The sequence below is a fragment of the Theobroma cacao genome, chromosome 2 (assembly GCF_000208745.1).
Source record: "Theobroma cacao cultivar B97-61/B2 chromosome 2, Criollo_cocoa_genome_V2, whole genome shotgun sequence".
NCBI classification, from domain to species: Eukaryota; Viridiplantae; Streptophyta; class Magnoliopsida; order Malvales; family Malvaceae; genus Theobroma; species Theobroma cacao.
In genome coordinates this window covers 34161458-34186995 of record NC_030851.1, presented here as the reverse complement: position 1 = coordinate 34186995, position 25538 = coordinate 34161458, and the positions used below count along the sequence as shown (strand labels likewise).

The 25538-nt window shown below is 34.0% G+C and overlaps 5 protein-coding genes across 5 annotated transcripts in view; 3 read left to right on the top strand and 2 right to left on the bottom strand.

Annotated features, from left to right (window-relative positions):
* Positions 2070–5071, top strand: LOC18609666 (probable carboxylesterase 16). Its single transcript, XM_007044899.2, has 2 exons — positions 2070–2951; positions 4229–5071. The coding sequence occupies exons 1-2, from the start codon at positions 2302–2304 to the stop codon at positions 4764–4766; spliced, it is 1188 nt and encodes a 395-aa protein (XP_007044961.2). The 5' UTR covers positions 2070–2301; the 3' UTR covers positions 4767–5071.
* LOC108660714 lies at positions 6448–16214 on the bottom strand. Its single transcript, XM_018114983.1, has 7 exons — positions 15984–16214; positions 14410–14587; positions 13787–13970; positions 9796–9829; positions 8670–8853; positions 8497–8549; positions 6448–7284 (listed from the first exon to the last, which is right to left on the bottom strand). The coding sequence occupies exons 1-7, from the start codon at positions 16212–16214 to the stop codon at positions 6448–6450; spliced, it is 1701 nt and encodes a 566-aa protein (XP_017970472.1).
* Positions 18741–20240, top strand: LOC18609665 (DELLA protein RGL1). The gene has a single exon (XM_018114982.1). The coding sequence runs from the start codon at positions 18741–18743 to the stop codon at positions 20238–20240; it is 1500 nt and encodes a 499-aa protein (XP_017970471.1).
* LOC18609664 (protein HHL1, chloroplastic) lies at positions 21065–24113 on the top strand. The gene is made up of 6 exons (XM_018115837.1): positions 21065–21518; positions 22133–22270; positions 22965–23051; positions 23204–23251; positions 23516–23658; positions 23830–24113. The coding sequence occupies exons 1-6, from the start codon at positions 21225–21227 to the stop codon at positions 23840–23842; spliced, it is 723 nt and encodes a 240-aa protein (XP_017971326.1). The 5' UTR covers positions 21065–21224; the 3' UTR covers positions 23843–24113.
* The window catches only part of LOC18609663 (cytochrome P450 71A1), a 4256-nt gene continuing 2760 nt past the window's right edge, over positions 24043–25538 (bottom strand). Inside the window, exon 2 of the mRNA XM_007044896.2 lies at positions 24043–24848. Coding sequence (XP_007044958.2) covers positions 24234–24848 — 615 coding nt within the window. The 3' untranslated portion in view covers positions 24043–24233. The remainder of the gene's footprint in view (positions 24849–25538) is intronic.

Sequence of the window (25538 nt, the reverse complement as noted above, 5' to 3'; positions counted from 1 at the left end):
GTCAAATCGCTCATTGCCAATTGGGCCCCCCTCACTGCCACGTCTTGGAACTTTTATTAGGAATATTACTCTACACGTTCTTTATGGCATATTTCTTTTGACTCTGTGCAAAGCTTAAGATAAATTTTTTTATTTTAATATTATTATGTTAATATTTTTAATTTTTTATAAATAATGTTTTATGATTTTAAATTAAAATAAATAATATAAAAATATTAAGTGTTTTAAAAAAAATTATTTTGAAACATAAAAATATTATTAGTAAGAGTGTAAATAGGTAACTTAAAACAATGGTAATTTTTTTAAAAAAAAATCATCATTTATCCTTCCTACTAGTGAGATCCAGGTAAGGAATATAGGCTTGATGAGCGCTACAGTTCTCCATTCCCATGAGCTCAACTTTGTTGCCTGCTTTTATGCACTCAACACTAACGTTTGTAGTGCTATGTGTCAGAGATTTGGGGCAGTCATCTCAAATGTCTCATAGCTTCATCAAGACTTGCCATGCCCCTGGTTCCTTATTCCTCCACTATTAAATGTCATTGATTTTTTTTTTGAAATATATGATTTTAAATTATATAAATAATAAAAGTAATTTTTTATTTCATAAATTTTATTTTTCATATTTCACAATTTTAATTTAATTTTTTTTTTAAAAATTTAACCGTAAAAATGTTTGATGGTAATTGATAAAAGGGTTCGATTTGATAATATATAAAACATGGCTGTGTAGTAAAAAATATTGTCGGCAGAGAAATCCCAAACCACATAAATTTGGGGAAGAAATTGAGTTTTTGAAAATTTTATTTAAAGAAAATATTTGAAGGGTATTTAACAGCAGAAAGAAAGGAGGGGAGAGGTCCTGAGCATGTGTGGCGACTGGACCCAGACAGGGGTGCCACCAAAAAATTTTAACAAGAAAACACATGGCAGCCACATGAAATGGAAACGGAATTCTGGCTAGCGAGACGTGGCTGCCAACAACTCAGCACATAAAATCATTTGTCCTCCAGTCCTTGTAAAATATAAATTCGGAACAAGAGAAAGAAATACAACTAGATCTTGCAATTTGTTTTTTCATATCTTTATCATGTAACTTAAAGTATTAATAATTATTTAGATAACCATAAACATGACACTTAATCATATTAAAATCTTAAATATGTACATGAAAACATTTATTAATGATTAATATGACACAACATGATATAATATTTATTAAATTTGTTAAATTAAATTTTATATGAAACGACACGATGAACATAATTAAAATTTATATAATACATAATTTTTTATATGATTAATACGATTAACACACAATTGACACAATTAATTTAAAATATGTACAATTTAAAAATAATTATTTTATTATTCAAATTTATAATAAAAATTATGAAAATCATAATATATCAAATATAATATAATTCAACAAATCAATAAATCTTAATTGTAATAAAAATATTAATATTTATATATAACAATAAATAAATTTTAACGATATACTAAACATATTTATACAACACGTGAATATATTTAAACAAATAAATAATAAACAAGTCATAAATTATTTAAATACACGATAATACGAATAAATAATTATATATTTTAAACGAATTAAAAGACAATAATTAATATGTGAAATATGATTAAGTTAAACTCAAACCGATTTAAATTAATACCATATTCTTGTGGTATACAAAATTATCAAGTTTAAATAAAATGCTTCGCTGTTTGATGAACTAATGATTAAGCAGGCGGTGTTGATTAAAGCAGGTCCCACATGCCAACGAAGATCACAGTTGGCGCTGATAGAGCAATTATCCTCTACTCTCCCACAAAGTTTCATTCCCAAACTCCCTTGCTTCCCACATATTGTACCTTTGTAAAATCAAATCTATTTTTCTACAAAGAAAAGCCAAAGATGTTGTTAAAACATGGGTCGGGGTTTAACCTCGTAATTAGAGTTTGAGTTAAAATTCCTAATTAGAGGTACTAAAAATTCTATTCCTAATTTGACTCTGATATGTAATTTAAGTGTATAAATAGGCACATATAATAATGAAAATTCTTTCTCAAAGCAATTCAATTCAAGTGTGGAATCAAAGAATTACGGGAAGCAGCATTTTTCGAAGCTTCTGCTCTGACTACAAGCCAGGGCAGCCACCAAAAAATCCTAGACCCGTCTGCAAGGTTTCAAGAAATCGAATCCGTCTACCTCCCAAGGGTCATCACTGACGTCTACACAATCCCACAAGTCTTGAACTCCACCCTCCTTCAACGGTTTTCTTGTTTCGTAAAAACATGCCAAGCTTAACGGTGAAACTCAGCAGCATCTTCTTCAAGTTTCAGCAAAGACACAAGCTAAATAATCTAACACAAGCTCCTCTTCACAATGTTGATCCTTTTGGCATAACTTCACGTCATGAGGAACCGACGACCCCCAGCAACCCTTCTTTCAATGATGGAGTTGCCACCAAGGACATCCACATCGATCCCTTCTCATCTCTTTGCGTCCGCATATTCCTTCCAGAAACGGTTGTTAACTCAAACAAGGACAACGACAACAAAGATGCTAATTTTGTTTACAGAGGTTACTGTCCTCGAACAGGAAAAAAACACAAGAAACTACCAGTGATGTTACAGTTCCATGGCGGGGCTTTTGTTGGTGGAAGCAATGATAGTGTAGGGAATGATGTGTTTTGTAGGCGGATTGCCAAGCTTTGTGATGTGATCGTGGTTGCGGTTGGCTACAGGCTGGCACCAGAGAGTAGGTACCCGGCGGCGTTTGAGGATGGTTTGAAGGTGTTGAATTGGTTAGGGAAGCAGGCGAATTTGGCAGAGTGTGGGAGATGGATTGGGAATGGGAGGAGAAGAATGGATGCTCATGTTTTTGATGGATTTGGTGCGTCCATGGTTGAGCCTTGGTTGGCTGCTCATGGAGATCCCTCAAGGTATGTTTTCAGTTCTTTAGTTTAATCAATTTGATTCGGTTTCTTTCATTCGACGGATGAGGAATTTGTTAGACTAATGAATTATGTTCTTGTTTATTCTTCTTAATTTGAAGTAAAGTTACAATCAAGAGTAACGATAAGAGAATTCAGTTGAAAATTCCTATCAAACCTTAGATGCATTGAGTTTTTGTTTCCCATAAGACCCAAACTCTGATTGGGTTGCAGGGCATGATGTCAATTCTTGTGGTTAATATAAATGCATTAATCAAGAGAACAACATCAGCCGTTCGTTCTCAAAGAATGAGCTTAGACTTAAAAGAGTTGATACTTGAAGCATGGGGATTGGGTGGGATTAAGGCCTAGAATTACAAAAGTTTGATTGTGGATTTGCTAATTTTCAAACAATCTGAAAAGGTTCCCTTTTCGTTCCTCTGGCTCTATATTTCTTGTTTAGTGACTAAATTCCCTTTGTCTGAGAAACTATTAAGAATGTGGCTTGAGAGAAAGATAATAAGCCAATTGTAAAGTGTAGAGTGTTGAAGTTCAGATGACTCAACTGACCTAACGTAGTTTCAAACAAAACAAGTAGAAACTGATATTTGAAGTTTTATAAGGTAACAAATTGCAACCAAAGTAAAATCGAGCTTTTAAGTGTGAAGTGTTTAAGATTACCAAATGCAGTGAACTTTTTACTAGAATTTTAGGACAGATGAACTTGCTCTTACGTTTAGAAGATGATGGAGTAATGTCCCTTGCTTGTAACTCTTTCAAACATTTTGATAGCTACCTTTTAGGAGAAACAATAAGCACTGAACAAAGCCTTGTAAAATTGCGAATCACCAAGTTATGTACTATGAGTTAGCTAAAATTTGGTACCGTCTGCCCGGAACTTCCAGAATAAATTTTAAAACTGCAGAAAACTTTTAGGATTGTTTAAATAGGGACATGACACATTTAGTATTTTCCATGATAAGAAACAATTTCCTGGGGGCTTGAGTGAAGTTTTGAAAACAATTCTTCTGACTTTCTCATTGAGATTCATTAACTTTCATACTAGTCCTATACTCCTATTCCAAAAGGGTGTTGTAATGAACATCTATGCCTTGTTTGTTAGCAGTATCATGCTGGCTACCCAATCTAACTTGCTTGGAAACATGATTACTAACTCTCCTTCACTTTCATTTCTTACTTCTGGTAATAATTTTCCATTCACCGTTTCTCTTGTTTCCTGTTCTATAAGGTAGTAATTGACTAACTTGGTCTTGTCATCAAAGCAGGTGTGTACTCCTTGGGGCAAGCTGTGGTGCAAACATAGCAGACTATCTGGCTCGGAAGGCTGTTGAGGCTGGAAAGCTCTTGGATCCTGTCAAGGTGGTGGCACAAGTCTTGATGTATCCATTTTTCATTGGGAGCGATCCCACAAATTCTGAAATTAAACTGGCAAACTCCTACTTCTACGACAAGTCTATGTGCATGCTGGCGTGGAAACTTTTTCTGCCAGAGGAAAACTTCGACCTAGATCATCCAGCTGCCAACCCTTTAATCCCCGGGAGAGAGCCTCCACTGAAATTCATGCCCCCAACACTGACAGTTGTGGCAGAGAAAGACTGGATGAGGGATCGGGCAATTGCTTACTCACAAGAACTTCGAAAAGTTAAGATAGATGCTCCCCTTCTTGAATACAAGGATGCTATTCATGAATTTGCCACTCTTAATGTACTCCTCCAGACGCCACAAGCACAAACATGTGCAGAAGATATTGCTATATGGGTCAAGAAGTATATATCACACAGAGGCCATGAGTTTTCTTATTGAACATATAAAAAATGAGAGAAACAAGTAAAGGGTGAAAAAATAGTGTCAGAGCAAAAGAGTCAGTAACTTTGCATCAGGAGGAATAGAGTTTCAGGTTAAATATGCGGAATAGTTTATTCAGTAGCCTATCAGGGTGAGGGGCTTGTTCCCTTTTTTGTGCAAATCAGGTGTTTGTCTAATTCCTCAGGGTTTCAGATGCAATCTCCTCCTTGTTACAGTTCACTAGGAATATTCTTTTGTTCATATTCTTTACCTTGTGAAAATAATCTGGAATTTTGTTATAGAACTCAAGAACAAAAGAAGAAAATTTGGGAATTGTTTTGTTCACCACTCTCGGGTAGAAGTCACTAGAAAAACTGACTGTACTGTTACAACTATTTATAGTCTCAACAAATTTGTAATATAGAAAACTATACAAGGCTAAAAACGTAAAAAATGACTCATCTACAATAAATAAAAATAAATTTATATTCTTCACTCCCCCTCAAGATGAATATTATGAATATTAAGAACACTCATCTTGGGTAAGAGTGAATGGAATGGTCTAGGTTGTAGTGCTTTGGTGAAGAGATCTGCAAGTTGGGACTTAGTTGGAATATACGATGGATCAATCAAACCAACAGCTACCTTCTCTCGTATGAAATGACAATCCATCTCAATATGTTTGGTACGCTCATGAAATATAGGATTTCGACAAATATGAAGAGCTGATTGATTATCACAAAACAACTTTACTGCACATAAATGTTCAATATTGAAATCCTTAAGTAAATGCAATAACCAAATCACCTCACAACAAGTTGCTGTCATTGCTCGATATTCAGCTTCAGTAGAACTCCTTGCTACTACACTTTGCTTTTTAGCTTTCCAACTTATCAATGAATTTTCCAACAAGACACCATAACCTGTCACTGATCTTCTAGCATCTGGGCCACTAGCCCAATTACTATCAATATATGCTTGTAAACACAAATCAGAATCACTGGAAAATAAAATACCTTGACTAGGAGCTGTTTTGAGATATCGTAATACTCTAAAAGTTGTTTGTAAATGAACTTCACTTGGCTTATCCATATATTAAGAGAGTATGTGAACAGCATATGAAATGTCTGGTCTTGTCAACGTAAGATATAGAAGTTTTCCAACCAGCTGTCTATACATGGTACTATCTTTCAACTATTCTTCATCTGTAGCCTTGGTCATTTATGATGATATTCAATCGGGATAGTTATTGGTTTAGACCCTAATAAACCATATTCTTCTAAAATGTCAAGAGTATATTTCCTTTGACAAAGAAAAATTCCCTTGCTTGATCTTGAAACCTCTAATCCAAGAAAATACTTGAGTTTTCCTAAGTTCTTAAGCTTGAAATTAGAACTCAAGTAATTTTTAACTTCATTAATGAGATCCATTGAGGTGCTGCCAATCACAATATCATCTACATAAACCAGCAAGGCAATAAACTCCCCGGCTTGAGTGTTCTTAGTAAACAAAGAATAGTCAGCTTTAAACTGTTTAAAACCATACGCCAGTAAACAAGTGGTAAACTTTGAATTCCACTACCGTGACACTTGTTTAAGTACATACAATGATTTATTTAGCTTACATACCATTTTACCACTCATAGAACACTCCCCCTGAAAATGATACCTTTGTGGCAACTCTATAAAAACCGTCTCATTCAAACCCCAATCAAGAAAGCATTATTAATATCAAGCTGAGTAAAAAACCAGCTTTTAATGGCTGCCAATGCTAAAAACAATCGAACAGTGGTATGTTTAACCACGGGACTAAATGTATCTTGATAATCAAACCCTGCCCTCTGACTATAACCCTTTGCCACTAATCGTGCTTTATATCTTTCAACAGAACCATAAGCATTTAACTTGATTTTGTAGACCCACTTACACCTAATGGCATGACAATTAGGAGGTAAAGGCACCACTGTCCATGTCGCATTTACCTCTAAAGCATCTAATTCAAATTTCATAACCTCCTTCCATTGAACATATTTTACAGCTTGATGATAATAGATGGGTTCAGGTATATGAGACAAGGCCACTGTAAAAGCTTTATAAGTAGGTGAAAGTTGTTCACTAGACAAATATTTGGTGATAGGATATTTGGTAACAAGATTGGCTTGTGTAGGAAAAGTACAATGATAGGCTTCAAGATATTTTGGTGGGTGTCTTTGTCTAGTGCTTTTTCTAAGGTTGGAAGGAGAATTAAAAGATTGTGGTTCTTCAACAGGTAAAACTATAGGTGCACTCAAGTCAGGCAGGTCAACATTCAAATTAGATAGATCAACATTCAAATTAGACAGATCATTGCTAGAGATAGAATCAAGATTATCAACAACAGGATCAGAAGAATTATTAGCAACAGGACTATTAACAGAATGTTGTTGAAGAGTATGATCAACAGGAAGTGTATCTTGAATGACTAGTGGGTGAATAAGTGAATGATCAATATGGGAATAAGGTGGTTCAAAATCAAAATTTGAAGCTGATTGATGCTGCTGAAAAGGAAATATTGATTCATGAAATATAATATTCCTAGAAATAAAGACACTATGTGTAACTAGATCATAAAGCTTTTAACCTTTAATACCCACTGGATATCTTAAAAAATTGCACTTTCTAGCCCTAGGTTCAAATTTCTTTCTATTATGTGACAATGTTGAAGCAAAACATAAAGAACCAAAAACCTTAAGATGTGAATATGAAGGTGGTTTATGAAAAAGTTTTTCAAATGGTGTTTGATTATGCAAAACTGATGTGGGAACCCTATTTATATATGAGCAGCAACTAAAACAGCATCACCCCAAAATTTTAAAGGAAGATTAACTTGAAACAAAAGTGATCTAGCTACAACTAATAAATGTTGATGTTTTCCTTCAACAATGTCGTTTTGTTGGGGGGTCTTAACAAAAGAAAGTTGGTGCACAATTCCCTTAAAACTAAAAAAATCAGTAAGATTAAACTCAAAACCATTATCTGATCTTATCTGTTTGGTGGAAATATTGAATTGATTTAAAATCAAATTATAGAATGCAGGTAAAATTATGGAAACTTCTGATTTATGTTTAATTAAAAACACTCATGTAAATCTAGTATATTCATCTACAATAGTAAGAAAGAACCTGTGTCCTGAAATTGTAGACATTTCATATGGCCCCCAAATATCAACATTTATTAGCTCAAAAGCAAATGTAACAGTAGGTACATGAATCGAGAAATGAAGCCTTTTCTGTTTTGCAAGTGGACATATATCACAAAGAAAATTTTTTGTACATGAAACATCAAGAAAATTTTGATGAATCTGTTTTATTTTCTTGGGTGGAATGTGCCCTAATCTAAAATGCCACAAATCAAAAATAGTTGACAAACTATTACAAGTATTAACAGAATGAAAAACAGCTTTTCTGTCCTTTTCAAATTGTGCAATCAGTTGTGCATCCAACTCCTTTTGTAAGAGATATAAACCATCCCTCACTCTAGCACCCCCAGTCACTATCTAGGAAATTAGATCCTGTATGATGCAATATGAATCAGTGAAAAATAAATGCTGTTTTTAGCATTTAGCCAATTTGTTGACAGAAATTAAATTAAACTTTAAAACTTTGTACACACAAAACATTTTCTAAAAACAAATTTCCAAACTTTGCAGTGCCTATATGAGATACCAAAACATTAATTTTATTTGGTAATTGAACAAAATTATTATGAACTTTCCTATTGGCAATAAAATATTTCAGATTATAAGCTATATGATTAGTAGTACCTGTATCAAGTATCCAGGCATCATCATTCAAAAAAGAACATATTGAAGCAGCAACATTATTCACAAAGAAATGTGAACAGGAATCATTAAGGAAATAATAAGTATGATTAGAAGACTTACCTGCCATAGTTGAATTCACCAAAGCAGTTTTACTCTGTTGATTTGATGTTGATGTTGTAGCAATGTCTTGATGATTGGTTGATGGCTGTTCATTGATGAGAGACATGAGTTTATGAATCTGATCCTTAGAAAGGCTAATTTGAGACATTTGAGCAATGATTCCCTCATCCCCAGCTTCATCAGTCTGAACCAAAGAAATTATATTGTTTGCATAATGAGATTGGCCTCTTTTTGCATTAGCACCAGATTTGTTCTTGGTGAACTAATAGTCTGCAGGAAAAACCAATTAATCGATAACACTTTTCCTTTAAGTGCCCCTTCTTTCCACAATGTGAGCATATCATATCAGACTTCCCTTTTGGCTTTTCACTGGTGACAACAAACATAGTAGCAGTCTCATTCAATGGCTGTGCCATGACATGAAAATTTCTTTAATTTTCCTCCCTAAGAACAAGATTATATGCCTCATCAAAAGATGGAAAAGGCTTCATCATAATGATTTGTGATCGTAAGGCAGAAAAATTATCGTTTAATCCATTTAAGAATCAAAACACATTATCTTTAGACATCTAATCAACAAAATCCTGAAAACCTCCACAAGTGCACTTAGATAAGGGACGAAAGCTACGGAACTCTTCCCAGACAAAATTCAACTTAGTTAAGTATAAATTGATTGACCTATTCCCTTGAGCAATACCATTCAGCATATGTTGTAGATTACAAATCCTAACATCATCTGGTAATAAAAATCTCCGTTTTAGAGTTTCCCAGATTTGAGCCGTATTGTTCACATAAAAGACAATGGAAACAATTGACGGAGTTAACGATTCCAGTAACCAGGCAACAATCAAATTATTGCATCGTATCCACGGCATGTACGGTTTATCAATAACTAGAGGTTGAGGAATCGTACCATCAATAAACTCTAGCTTATTGTGAATGGACAAAGCAAGATAAAATGACCTGCTCCATGCTAAGTAATTGTTCGAAGTGAGCTTTGGAGTGATAGAGACTGAGCCGTGATTATCTGAGTGGTGCACAAAGTAGGGAGAATGCGGATCGTTCAAGGGTGAGGTCGTATAAGCTGAATCTACTAAGTTAACCATGGTAGAAACACCAAAGAAACCTTACAAAGAAAATTCTCCTTCTGAATCAATAACCTACACAAACCAACAAATCTGAACAAGAGAATCAAGATGCACAAATTTGGACAGCGAAAATCTAAGAAATGAAAAGTCTAACAGAAATCAGAGAGAAGATCGATAGATCAGTTATTTGAACAAATGGATCTACAAGAAAACCCCTAAACAATATGGCAGAGAGAGGCGAGGAAGAACGTGGCACTTTTCAGGCGTGGTTTCGATAACGATAGATCCGACCGTGGCCCAAGAGGTAGACGCCACGACTTCAAGAGGAAAAAGAAAAATGGATAGGTCTGCAAGAAATCAAGAAAAACAGGTCAAGAACCCTAGATTGGAGTTTTGATACCATGTGAAAATAATTTAGAATTTTGTTATAGAACTCAAGAATAGAAGAAGAAAATTTGAGAATTATTTTGTTCACCACTCTTAAGTAAAAGCCACTAGAAAAACCAACTGTACTGTTACAACTATTTATAGTCTCAACAAATTTGTAATATAGAAAACTATACAAGGCTAAAAAAGTAAAAAATGACTCATCTACAATAAATAAAAATAAATTTATATTCTTCATACCTCAATTGTGAGATGTCTTATACTATATATAGGAATAAACAGAATGAAATGCATTATTATCCATTTTCTTTGTGGTTTTAAGTTTTAAAATTGCGCCCATAAACACTTACAACGATGTGCTCACTACCAAAAAATAACCTTTTTTCAACGAAAATTTTCGTCGAAAAAAGGCTGAATTCCGTTGGAAAAGACTTTTTCCAACAGATTTTCAATGGAAAAATATGTTAGAAATTTCGTCAGTAAAAGCCTTGTGAGTAATACTTTCCGTTGGAAATTTCCAATGAAAAATTTTGTTGGAAATAATCTAATTTTTGTAGGCTATGTCATTGGAATTTTTTTCCCAATGGAAAAATCCATTGGAAATAATTCCGTTGGAAATAATTTTTCAACTGAAAATTCCGTTGGAATTAAATTTCTAACAGAAAAATATGTTGGAAATGATTTTCCAACGAAATTTTGTTATAATTTTTAACAAAAAATTCCGTTGGAAATACTTTTTCAAAGGAATTTTAAGTGTTTCTAACGAAATTGTTTTATATTAAGAAATGCATTTCTAACAGAATTTTCCATTAGAAATGCTTTGCCAACGGAAATTAATTTACTAAATTTTATTTGCTTATCCTTTTACTAATGCTTTTCCAAAAAAAATTACCAATTTCCATTTCGATAATAAAATATCCATTCACATCCACCATTGACTTTCAAAATATATAAAAGAAACACACATTATAAACCAAGATTCAAAGTCAAAGTCAAATTCATACAATTGAAAATCACCCTAACACATAATATCTAAAAAAGTTCAACACATATGAATATAAAGCTAAAATTGTTATTAAACAGCTATACTATAAAGTATCTAAGTGTAGCAATCAAACATAAACATCATATCATGAAATGTGATCTTACTTGTCAAGATGTTAACTTGAAGGTCCTGCATTTCCTTGTTTTGAAAGTGCATTAGTCATGATCATGGTTTTCATACGCGCCATAAATTCAGTCATGCTTTCTGCCATTGGATTCTTAATTTCTTCACGTATTTCTCCACGTATTTCATCACATATCTTACCCAAGTTTTCTAAAAGATTTTTCACTTTTTCTTCTAGTGCAATTGTGGGATTGGTAGCGTTTGAGTTGATAGGGCCACACGCAGACTCAGATGTTGCTACATTGCTGTGTGCTCCAATAAGTAAAGTTGTAGCAGGCATCTAGGTACCAAACCCATACACGTGGGTGCGTGTAGTCTCCATCCCTCAAATTGCTTTAGTCCAAGCATTCGGATCGAATTCTGGCTGCAAAGATGAATCCTCACCATACTTCAGCGATAGTATAGAATTATACATTTCCTATATAAAAAATTAAATAAGATTATTATTGAACTAGGGTAATCAACTTTAAAGTCAAAATTAATCAATTTTGGACGTACACTCGTATACTTGGACTTGTTATCTATAAAATCAACATGACCCCTTGAACGCTTATGAGTGTGGTTGAACACTTCCAAAAAGCTAACATCTGTTGGCTCCATTAGTTTTTTATGATAGTAAATCATTCTCATTTATTTGTGTCTAATTCATTTATTTGAGTGTGCAGGAAATTAATATATGAATTTAATTTCTTAAATCTTCAAAGAGTATTTTTGAAAGAAAAAAGGGATAAAATCAACAGGATGTAACTGAATAACAAGGAGGAAGCTTATTGGTTAAATAAGGAAGAACACTAGTTGACTAAAAAATTTAGATTGGAGCAATGGCAGACTGAAGAGTTTAAGAAACAAAACCAACTTAGTTAACCAAGTTAGTGGACTAAGTGCCCTCTGTCAGAATTTACAAACCAGAAACAGAATCAACTTAGTCAACCAAGTTAGTCGACTAAGAGCTCTTTGTCTGTAATTTGAACTAGAGCACTACAAGACAGATTAACGGCTAGAACTCATCCTCAACTGTTTTCAACGGATATAAACTGCCAAACTGCCATCAGAGTTGCATCTCTAAGTATAAAAGGGTCTTCCAACAATGAGAAACAAGTTTTTGAAGCCTTGAATGAGATTTGAGCTTTAGAAAGAAGAAAAACCAGAAAAGTTTCACTGTACTTGTCTGCACTTAAACGCCTACTCTTTGTCATTGTGTTTAGCACTCAATCTTGCACCAATCAGATCAACTTGTGATCATAAGTACTTTCTTTAACTTTTCTTATTGTATACTTAGAGTGAGGGAGTCACTCTAAGGGGTTGTTCAAGCTTGGGAAAGCTTGAATGTTATAGGTTGTGGTTGAGTCTTGAAAAATCACTTTGGGTTTTAATTGAGCTCGTGAAAAACTAGTGTAAAGGTTTTGGCTGAGCCTACGAAAAGTCATTGTAAAAGCTTGGTGAAAGCTTGTGAATTTCATCGGATTCTTAGTGAATCGTTGGGAAAATCTTTTGTTGGATAATCAAGGTAGTGGATGTAGGTCTTGGATCAAATCACTCTAAATTGTTGTGCACCTTATACTTTGTTTTTACTTTCTTAAGTTCTGAAAATTAGTTTCACATCTTGTCAAGAGCCAAATTGTGCTATTCACCCCCCCTCTAGCACTTATTAATGGGACCAACAACATCTCATTTCATCTCAATTGTCTGCATTTATTTACAACTATATATACTCAATCATAATCGATATATATAAATGACATGTAAGGGAAAACCAAAGTCAAACTAATAAACATATAATTTAAATTTAGTTTGAAAGAAAACTATACATATAAATGTAAAGTAAGATTAATTTATACTATCCTTTTTGCATGAACCACAAATGGAACTGAGCCGCTAGTGTGCTTTGAAATGTTTCATTCTTTTGGTGTTAAACAATTTTGCCTTGCTTTTCTCGATTTGCTTTGCCATTCATTTGTACCCCATACCGTATCGATAAGGGTATCCCAAATTTCATTTGTGATCCATTCTGTTGACATGCCTTTGCAATCCCTAATGTTGTTTGTTTCGACTTCTGTCATTGCTTTATTCTTTTCTTCTGAAAGCATGTCTCTTAACTAATTGGAACAAATTTTATCCCATATTTATCGAATCAAAACATCTTGATTAGCAGACCAAACACATTTTTCCTATAGCAAAATAATAACATAATTAAAAAAATTGATACAAATTAATTGAAAACATTACCTTTTATAATTTAATTGATTAACAAACTACGTACCTGAAATTTTTGAAACATTAACTTCTTTATATCATTAGGGACTTTCCTCCATGTCGACCATGGACCATTGAAGTGATTTTTTATGATCTTTGTTATTGTAGTGGTGACCCCTTGCTTGAAAAAAGTACTTATACAATATCAAAGAAAATTTTTATATATTAAAATTTATAACAAATATAACAAGTTCATTAACAAATATAACAAGACAACATACCTCTCCCCAATAGGAGTTATACGCAATCTGTCGAATGGATCTATAGGAGTCTGTAACCCTACACTAGGCCACTTACCCCTTGACCTTGAAGATGTGTCATCTACACTTGCACCTAAATCAATAGATGGGGATCTATTAGAATCGTGAGTAGATGTCTCATTTTCTACTTGCTCTACCGATGCACCTAACAAAAAAGGTGTCTTAAAGGGCACATCATTATACTCCTACTGCATATGCCGTTGAATGGATAGATCAGCAAATGCATTAGCATTTGTAGGTAAAGACATACTTCTAGAGGCATTTGTTGATCTAGGTCTCAGTTTTGAATGCTTTTTTTTAACCATCGTTCCTGCAATATTATTTTGTTAAAAGTTAGACACATTATTTGAAATAAAATTGAATCAAAGTATAAAAATCATCAATTTACAACAATGACAAGTATGATTATTCGTTTATACAATCAAAGTTACAATTATAGTATTCTAATAAACTTTTATAAATATAAACTTCCTATTATAATTTTATATTATGTCAAGATCTTTGAATATTATAAAATTAAAGTTAAACAACTATGAAAAAAAAATATAAAACCAATATAATAAATGCCTACCATCATCAATCACTTTCAGAATAAGCAAACTCATGTTCTTTATTATTATCATTATCATCACTAAAAGTTTCACAAGCGTCGTCTTCAAGTTCATCTTCATCGTCATCATCATTTTCATTTCCTTCCATGTCATCTTCTTCATCTTCATCTCTTTGCATGTCATCTTCTTCATCCTCAATCAAGAGATTAATCTATTCAAAATCACCAGTTGCTAAAACTGTAAAGTTTTCAAGTTTTTTCGATGGAGTACCATTACTTGAAATAGATACATCTTCTTGGTACACGTCTTCATTCAAATCAATTTCATATTCCCTATCTCCACTTCTAAAAATGTGAAATCTACTCCTAGCTTTTGTTTTAAATACTATCCACAAATCACGTCGATCTCTTTTGGTTGATGGATAACTACTATAATAAACTTGATGAGCTTGTGCAACTAAAACAAATGGTTCATTACTAGCAAGTATTGAGTTGTATTTAATTTCAAGAAGACCATGCAAAAGATCTATCATAATACCTTTTTTAGTGTCAAACCAATGACACTTAAATAACACAACTTTGTTTCTGATACCAAAATACTCCAACTTGATTATATCTACTAAAATACCATAAAAGTCACTCTCATAATCATTGTAAAAACTCCCTTTTATGCAAACCCCACTATTCATTGTCTTACGATTTTGTCCGTAATGTAGGGTGTGAAACTTGAAACCATGTACAAAGTATCCTTTGTAACTTTATCATATGTCCTGGATCATGAGAGATTTCAAGTATATGTGGGTCACTTTCATCTTTACGTGTTACAACCTACGAACATGACATACAAGATCACAAATTAATAATTATATAATTAATGCCTCAATGTTATTAAAAGTTTAATTCTAATGTACATTAACTTACATAATTTTTAAACCATTTAATGAATCTTACATCTCGTACTAACTTCATTTATCAAGTTCTTTTCCACCGAAATTTCTTACCCTTATAAGTTCCTACTGACTTCATCAAAATAAATGTCATAAGTTATTATTTAAGTATCAACAACCAAGGTTCAAAATACAATAGTCACCAACTGAATAAATAATACAACTTTATGCAAATATACAGTGCAAATTATTAAACTTACAAACTGAAAAAACTGCTCCCTAAACCCAAATTTAGCAAATACTCATCCTATCTGTAGACACCATAAACAAGAAAAAGCCAAATTCAAACAAATATGAAATCTTCCAATAACCAAAAAACTCCAAAACAAATTAGCCACCAAAAAACTGCTTAACTACTAGCAGTTGGAACCACAATCCACAACAATAAAAAATCCTAGCCTTAAACCAAGGATTCTGCTAAACCAACAATAGACAAGGAAATAATAGAATAAATATAAATCAGAACCAAACAACAACCAAAACATACCAAAATAATAAAAAAAAAAAGCTAGATCTAAAAGATTCAGCGCGGCGGGGGTATGGAGAGAGTAAAATGACATTTTTAGGTAGCCGGCCAGTGAAGGAGAGAGCAAGGGTGCAGTCGCCGGTGACTAGGAAAATAAAGAGAGAAGGAAAGGAAAGACGTCGGTGACTAGAAAACAGCTGGGAACAGGTTCTGCGAGCAGGCGGTAGGGAGGGAAACAAACTCAGCTTTTGGGTAGTCGGCTAGTGAAGGAGAAAGGAACGGAGCAGTTGCTGGTCGGAGTATTAATGGACAACGGGAGAATTTGATTTGGGGGCGACGCCGGTTCTGCGCATCAACGGTAGGGAGGGAAACAAACTCAACTTTTGGGTAGCCGGCCAACGAATGAGGGAGGAATAGAGCAGTCATCGATCGATCGAAAAAAAGAGACCGACAGAGAGGCTGTTGAGAGAGAATGAACGCACAGAGAAAGTGGTGGGTAGAGAGAGAAAATGAGAGAAAAAATGAGAAAGGAAGGAAAAAAAAAACCTTAAATACTTAGGGTTAGAGTCTTCAAAACAATGTCGTTTTGAAGACTTTTAAATGGCCATTGAAGCACCAAAATGGTGCGTTTTGAGAGCTACAGTTTGGGCCTCAAGAAGCCAATCCGATGCAGCATTTTTGGGCTTTCTGTGGGTCTTTGAGCTGGGCCAATTGTAGCCCAAAAAGGCATAACGTTTCTCCTTAATTTGGGCTTGTTTCAATTAGTTTTGGGTCTAAACCATTTTGCTTCTATGAAATATATATTTTTAGTTTCATTTTAATCAAGGGAAAGGTTATATATTTAAATATATACATTCATTTTAGTATTAGAAAATCAAAATAAACAAAAAAATATTTGAAAAGGGAGAAATATTTATATTGTAAATATATTTACATACTCGTAAATATAATAAATAATCTTATGCACCAAAGAATAGCTTATATAGGCTGGCGAAAATAACAAAACATGCGATTTATGTCACTTGCAATTGACGAGTCATTTTTAATAATATTAAGTTGGGGAGTTTTTAAATTAGTTTAGGTGGGTGGTAGACTTAGTTAAAGTCTAATTCAATTTTCATTTGGACATAGGTTCAGGTCTTTATGCTAATACAAATTTAAATATTTTAAATTTTATTAATAAATAAAATTTTTTTATTACTTAATATAAAACATAATGTTATATTATTAAAGTTATTATATATATATATATATTATTGACACAAATTATATGTTATACTTTGATATATATTAAAAAANTAACTTGATGTTCTAAACTACACAAATATTAAAATAAAATATCCATATAAAAATATAATATATATATATGTACACATAGTAATAAAAATATTTAAGAATGAAAAAAATATTTAAACTTAAGTAAATGAAGCATATATGCAAAACAAAAAATAAATTGCTTAATGAAATATTTTTACAATGATAGATTTAGAGAGATAAATAAAAAATATATAAAAATATATATATATATATATTCTATAGCTATTATTCTAAATTGTATACATAGATATAATAAACTAATATATTTTAAATATATTATATTAATAAATTTATTATATATCTATCTTCTTAATTTATATATATTAAGTAATTAATATTAAAACGTACATAAAGTATTATTATTATTTATTTAATTGATTATTATATCTTATTATGTAATTTCATTAAATTAAAAAATTATTTAGTTTTTTTATATTATTTTAATGTTACAAAATTACTTTATAATGTATGATTCAATAAAGTTTCAAAAAATGTACAAAATTAATCAAAGTAAAACGTACTTAAACTTTTAAATATTATACCTTCATTATGTATGTATTTGCTTTTATTAATATCTTTTTTTTATAGAAGATTAATAAAATTTATAAAAGTCTAAAATATTTTAAGGAAATAAATTAAAATATTACTATTACCAACGGAATTTCCAACGGAAATTTGTTAAAAATTTCGTCTGAATAAGTGATGGTTGAAAATTTTTTTTAAAACAAAAATTTTAAACAAATTTTCAACGAAAAAATTCTGTGTGAAATTCCGATGCTAAGCATGCATTGCTTATCTTGCCGATGCCATGCCAGGCTTGTATCTATACCATCTTTCTTGATGGATATTTTCTTCATGCATCAAAAGGAATATCCTGTGCGGTTTTCTTGGAACTCCATTGCACAAGCATCTACCAATCATTACCCAACACTTTGGATAAAGTAATATATACTAGTTGTATTTTATATTAACCTTTTGCAACAACAATCTCACAAGACGGCAGAATGATGTGTTTCAGTTAATCTGTATACAAGAATAGTGACAGATTACAAGGAAATCAAAGTAAGTTGGCAACCGCGTCCCTATTGCTATCATAGCCTACTTCTAACATTAACAAGACAGTCTAGTTGTTGACGATTTTTATGACAAAAGCTGAAAAAAAAAAAACAAAAACAACATGAGATAAACAAAGTCTGAAGACTTGGTTTTTTGGTTTGACTTGTGGTTCAGCTAGCCCCAAGATTAATTTGGTTGAACCTTGTTAAGTACCTGATGAAGGAAGCGACATTTAAATGAAGTTCCAAGGTTGTCTGGGAGTACAAGGCATATCTATAAGCTGCCACTCGTGTAGGGAAGCAACTTCTAAGCAGTACAAAAATGAGAAACAAGAAAGACAAGACGTAAAATTCGAAATTCCAAGGATTCCAGGAAAATGATAGGGAGGAAATATACTCCAATTGCTCTGTGTTCACATTGCTCTATGCCCATCAAAAGCAAGACACCTTTTAAAAATCATTATCTTGTGTACTCTCTATAGGCTTTGGATTGAAGGTATGACTTCGAATGGTACGCTCAACAAATAAGCACACATAAATAGCCCTTGCACAGCAGATAGTTCTTCAGAGGATCAAAGCTATGGAGCCCGTTCTCCAATGGCGACCTCGACTCTATGGTGATGACAAAAGCAGTGAAGTGATGACTCTTGATCTCAATTTACCAGGCATTCAAATTTATCCCTTTAGTTGTCCAATTTATCAGAATTGGCCAATTTTTTATGAAACTAGAAACCACAAAAGGTTAAATCAGGACCACCTTATGGATGTATCCATTGGTAGCAACGGCAACACCGACGGAAGTACTAATAGCTTGACCAGCTTGCCAAGACTCCAATTCCGGGATCATGTATGGGCTTGCGCGCAGAGATACTTAACAATCGCGGCTATGGAAGAAGCAGCTGTTGCCATGACGGGAGGAGAAGAAAATAAAATCAAGGAAGAAGAGGGTGGAGAAGGGATGAGACTGGTCCAACAACTCATTGCTTGTGCTGAGGCAGTGGCTTATCGTGACAAAATATATGCTTCAGCATTACTGTCAGAGCTCGGGGTTAATGCCCTTGTCTTTGGAACTTCATTCCAGCGAGTTGCTTCCTGCTTTGTCCAGGGACTTGCTGACCGTCTCGCTTTGGTTCAACCACAAAGGGCGGTTGGAGTGGTAGGAGCAGTTGCAAAAGCAAAGGCTGTTACATTTGAGAAAGATGAAGCCTTAAGCCTTGTCTATGAATTATGTCCGCAAATCAAATTCGGTCATTTTGTAGCGAATGCATCGATATTGGAAGCCTTTGAGGGAGAGAGTTTTGTTCATGTTGTGGACCTAGGTATGACACTTGGCCTGCTCCGTGGCCACCAATGGTGCCACTTAATGCAGAGCCTAGTCCACCGTGCAGGCCAGCCACCTAAACGTCTTCGAATAACCGGAGTCGGAACCTGCTGTGAACGCCTCCAAGCAATTGGGGATGATCTAGAGCACTATGCAAAAAGCTTGAAATTGAACTTTGAGTTTTCCGTCGTGGAATGCAATTTAGAAAACCTGAAACCTGAAGATTTCAACACATCGGGTGATGAGGCCTTGGTAATCAACAGCATTCTTCAATTGCATTGTGTAGTTAAAGAGAGCCGAGGAGCATTAAACTCAGTTCTACAAAAGCTCCGTGAATTGTCTCCCAAGCTTCTCATTCTAGTAGAGCAAGACTCGAGTCATAACGGGCCTTTCTTTCTTGGCAGATTCATGGAAGCATTGCATTATTATTCAGCTATATTTGACTCGCTAGACGCAATGCTGCCCAAGTATGACACTAGACGTGCCAAAATGGAGCAATTCTATTTTGCAGAAGAGATAAAGAACATTGTAAGCTGCGAGGGGCCAGATAGAATTGAAAGGCATGAAAGGGTTGATCAATGGCGAAGGAGGATGAGCCGGGCTGGTTTCCAACCTGCGCCTGTCAAGATGATAATGCAGGCCAAGCAGTGGCTAGAAAAGATTAAGGTTTGTGAGGGTAACACAATTGTGGAAGATAAAGGGTGCTTGGTTCTTGGCTGGAAATCAAAGCCCATCATTGCAGCTTCTTGCTGGAAATGACCTTTAATTCAAGGACTCTGAACTAGGAATGATGTTACTTGAGTACTACAGAAAGATGAAAAGCCCATCTGCAATAAGTAACCTGGGGGAAGGTGGGGTTGTTGAAGGCATGGAGCAATAGTGATCTCACATGGGGAAACAACTGCTACTTTGGTTTAAGTTCATCAAACCCAAAAAAATAAAGCTTTGAAAGTAAAGATAATAAAATAACGTGAATAAATAGGATATAAAGTCCATTTTATGTAACGTTCTTGTATTGTTAACTACGTGGAAGAGAATTGTGGAGATTGTTTGTTTTTAATCAATGCATCAAACTGATTTCTATCTATTAAAATGTTATTATCAGATCAAATTTTAATGCTCTTAATTTATCATTAATTGAGTATTCTTAATCCTTGTTATTGATTATTTTTTATGAGATTCTTTGATCACTGTGCTCATATTATAAATTAAAATAAATTAAGTATGTTTATTTAACAATTAAGAATATCTATGATTAAAACCTTATTTATTTTGTATTCAAATATTTAATTCATTAATTAATATATAATCCTTTATCTAAAAAAAATTCAAATTCCCTTTGTTCAATTAAAAAAAAAAACCACTTATCTCCTCCTTAAAAGATCCAAAATGAGCTTCCGGAGGCATTTGGTCAAACAACTTGGCGGCGTAAAGCTTGGTTCATGAGCTAAAACGCACCGTCTAGAAGAAGAACTGCATTAGGTGGGACCCAGAGTACCTACAAACCTGTTAAACCATGTAACGCCACGTGTCCGGTGGATATTCTGTAGTGTATGGACCTCTCCCCCCAGTCCACTCTCTTTTCCTCAGAAATTCTGAGGGCGTGGATAAGACCCACTCCGCAGATAATCTCATCCCAATTTTCAAAGAAGAAAAAACAGTTAGCAGTTACCAAGAACCGAAAAGTTTAGAAGACGAACAGAACCAAAAAAAAAAAGGAGGAAACAGTTTTGTGTGTCAAAAATGGAGGTGGGTATGTCGCTAAATGCGCTGGTAAGGCTTCCTTTGTCGAGCACTTCAAGAACCCACCACGAATCACTCGATGGATTGGTGAAGCACTCGCTCTTCAGTTCCAGAACAACGACGTGGCAGCAGCAGAGTCAGAGACGGCAACAGAGAGGAGGGATGCTGGTGGTAGAAGCCAAGGGGAAAAAAGGAATGGCAGCTCGTCAGTTTCAAAGGCCTCCGCCTCCTCCTATGCCTAAGATTGAAGACGATGGCAACCCTCGCTTTGTCATCTTCATCCGCATGGCTGGTGTTCGTTTCTTTTCTTCATTCCATTATGGGTTTTCTTTTGTTTATTTATCCTGTCTTCCCATCTTCTGTTAGAGTTACTAGGTTCTTTTATGATTGCAAATTGACAACCTGAAATAGAAAACTAAAGTTGAGGCAGAGGTAAAAAAAAGGCTCTGTATTTAAGTTTGAGTTTCAAAACATAGTTGCATTGATGTGTTGATAGCTAATATCAATTAAACTTTTTGATGGACAGAAATATGTTAGACAGTATTTAAAATAATTTTAATATGACAACAGCTCTCTTTTATAGCAGCTTAATTGCTCAGGCCAAGCAGGCTCAAGCTTATAGTTTCAACCTTTATTTATAATGTTTTACACTTTTGCTTTAGTGGTTGCTGCGATTTTTTTTCTGGAAAACCCATATCAAGAGGGAGTCATGGATAAGAGAAAGAAATTACTCCTTAAGATCTCGTTAACCACATCTGGGCTTGGTGCTAACCATCCACCTGTTGGAAAAAGAAATCCATAGATTTTCATCTGTATGCTATGAATTTTTTTACTTATTGTGAACTTTAGAAGAAATTGTAGAATAGTCACATGTTCGTTGAGTTAAAGTCTCATTACTCCCGTTGCAGGTCAATCTTTGGTACCCGCTTAGTCTCATAACAGGTGGCACCACTGCTAAAATCATGGTTGCAGCAAAGGATAATTTCCTCGGAAAATACATCTACAAAGATACACTTGCTAGAAATCTTGCGGCAGTTATATACAGAGTAAACTAAATTCTCTATACCTTGATATCGTCGCTTCATAAGATAATTACTTTTCTAAGAATTGAGAGTTGTTTAGTCTTTATGTATATGATTGTTTGGTCCAGAGTAACTGCCTGCCAATTTTTTATTTTATAGTTATGTTGTTATTTGGTTTTCTTCACTTTTGGGGGCTATTAAATGCTTTAGCTTTCTTCAGTACTTCGTAAGGACAAAGAAGTTAGCGTAATGTGATCTTTAACTCAGTCATTACTTATTGCTATTCTTTTCTTGGAATGCGTAATGCATTTGTGTCCTTTTTGGTGACAAATGAGGAGATAACGCTTTCTGCTCTAAGGAAAGATGACTTGATTCCAGAATGTTAGTGTCAAACTCTATGGACTCATTGAATCGTAAATCTGCATTTTGGAAATCACCTCCAAGTTGTTATTCTAGCTTGTTGTTTTGTATTAGCCTATGCTGTAAGAAAAGAACTTAGTTTGAATACTTGGTTTTTTAGCAGATCAACACTTATGACTATGTTTATTATGAGATTTGAAGCTCTTCCTTTTGATGTTAATAGAATTCCTGCCAGTTTTAGCACCATTTTGACACTTATTTATGTTTCACTTACCAGAGATAACTTTTGTATCTTGAATTTGCATTATTTTCAAGCCAGTTTCCAGTGTGCTGACTACTGGGCCTCTTTTTCAAATAGGATGAGAAGGAGATACAAAAGACAGCTTTTAAACAATTCCGTGTATTGCAATCTGCAACTGACTTCAGATATGGCTACAAACTTGTTGTAAAGTTCCTATTACTCCCATCCTATATTATATAAAATTTAGTTGATGGTTGGTTTTCCTAATTATGGTCAAAACTATTCATTTTATCCCCAACAAGATGATGGAGAAATTCGCCAATTCATTTTCTGAATTTTGTGTGCTAAATATACAGGAAAATGGTAACGTGAGATCTGCGCTTTCTACCAATGATGTTATCGAGGTGAGCATAAAATTTTTTTGGTTCTATCATTCTAAATTATCAAACTCTACATTACTTGTCTGAACTGTTAGTTAAATTTAGGTACCAGATTCTTGGAGTAGTGTTAAGATTTTAGCTGGCAGTATAGACTGAGTTTATATTAGAACTTTTTTTACAGCTGTGGTCTACTAGTTCTTTTCTGCTTTTGATTTTCCATTCAGATTTGAATTTCAAAAATTTCCCTTTTTCTACTCCTAATATACTTTTATTCCAAATTGATTTCAGCTTCCAACACAAGACCAGCTTAAAACAGTTCTTGATAAAGTGAAAGACTTCTTTGGCGATGCAAAAGATTCTTTTGGAAAGATAACAGCGCTAAATTCTGGCACAGATGAGGAGTCAGAGGAAAAAACTGCAGAAAAGACCAAGTAAGTGTAGTGGATATTAGTAGTTAAAAGAAAGAAAGTTAAATAAATATTTCACTGCCATAGTTTTTGGAAAATTCGAGACCAACTGTCTTTATCATTTTGTGTTGCCCTTAGCTTGATTTCATTGAGGGGTTGGAATGATTTTTCTTCTACTTTTGTTTCACTTACCAGGGTTAAAGGTTGAGGATAGACTAGCCATTTGATTGTCATAGTCATTGGTCCTGGATATGGATGCTCCATGAGCTACAGGAATGTGTCAAGCAAAAGTGATGAGCACCAAAAATCTGCTGCAAAGTTTTGGTCACGGATCTATGTTTATTGAGCATGAATTTTCTGTCAGTAACTTTTAAGTGCCAATCAAGCATATTCTGCACGCATATCAAATACTTGAAGTGTATTACCACGTTATGGAATGAAATATCCAGTGAGCACTGGAAACATTACATAGGGGAGAATTTACTTTGTTATAAATATTAAACATTATCAGATGGACGACAGCAAGTGAAAGAGAACTACTTTATTCTTGTGACCCCAGGAGCTCACTTTTGACCATCAATTCATCATCCCAATTAAATTTATAGTCCTTTGTTCACCGTTGGGACTAGTACTAGAGGGGTTCTTTTTCTTGTAGCTAGACCAAAAATCTCATTAAGGTCCACATCATCAGTGCCAACTCCTTGAGGCAACGCCCAATCAAAGTGAAACAAGAGCCGAGCAAGTGCAATCTCAACTGTTGCCAGACCAAATGTGTAACCAGGGCAACCTCGTCTCCCACCGCCAAATGGTAGAAATCTAAAGTCTTGATCCTTGACATCAACGTCTGTATCCTCAAACCTCTTAGGATTATATTCCAGAGGACTCTCCCATGAATTTGGGTCCCTTCCTATAGCATAGGTATTGATCAGGACTCGAGTTTTGGCAGGTATTTTGTAGCCATCCAGAATGCATTCATCCATGGATTCTCGTGGAACCAGTAAAGGAACCGATGGATGCAATCTCATTGTCTCCTTGATCGCAGCTTTCATGCAGTGAAGGTGCGGTAGATGACTCTCATCAACTTTTCCGGTTCTACCTGCAATGCTTCGAACCTCTTCTTGTGCTTTCTTCATCAATTCCGGGTGTCTAGCCAACTCTGTCATTGTCCATTCTAGGGTTGCAGCTGTTGTATCAGTTCCAGCAACGAACATGTCCTGTTGAAAAATACATTTTAGTAGGGACAACTCAATCATTGACTATTGTGCTATATGAACTCTGAAGTCTGACCCCGGACCACGTTGTAATCGAATCTTTCGCAACGAAGGAAAAGACTCTACAGTGCTCATGGTCCAAACTCCAAACGCGTACAAGTGTGGTCTCAGTCCTTGGGTTTTCTTGGGCTTGACTCTTGATCACCAATACATGCTAGAAACAACTATGGTTAGTAGACTCTGCATTCGTGGAACATATTCAAGTGAAGTGATGTCTTTATTGGGTGAAATTTTTTTTATGTGCGTTTTACTTATTTTATTAATAAAATTTCAACAAACAGTTGAGTCCTGCACAAATTTCCAGGCTTAAAAAAAAACACTAATAGCACGTTTGGTTCGCGAAATAGATAGGAATGGAATAGAATAGTTATTACGTGAGAATAGAATGAGGTGAGAATAGAATAGAATAAGTATTATGTAATTTGGTATGATGAATGAAATAGAGTAGAAATAATTATTATGACTTATTACAGTGTTTAGTTGGTAACAATAGCTTTGGAATAAGAAAGGAATAGAAAATAAAAAGATAAAAATACCCTTTATTATATATAATTATTTATTTTTATTTTATTTTTTAAATATTAATAATTTATAATTAATTAAAATATTAATAATTTAAATATCAATATTTTA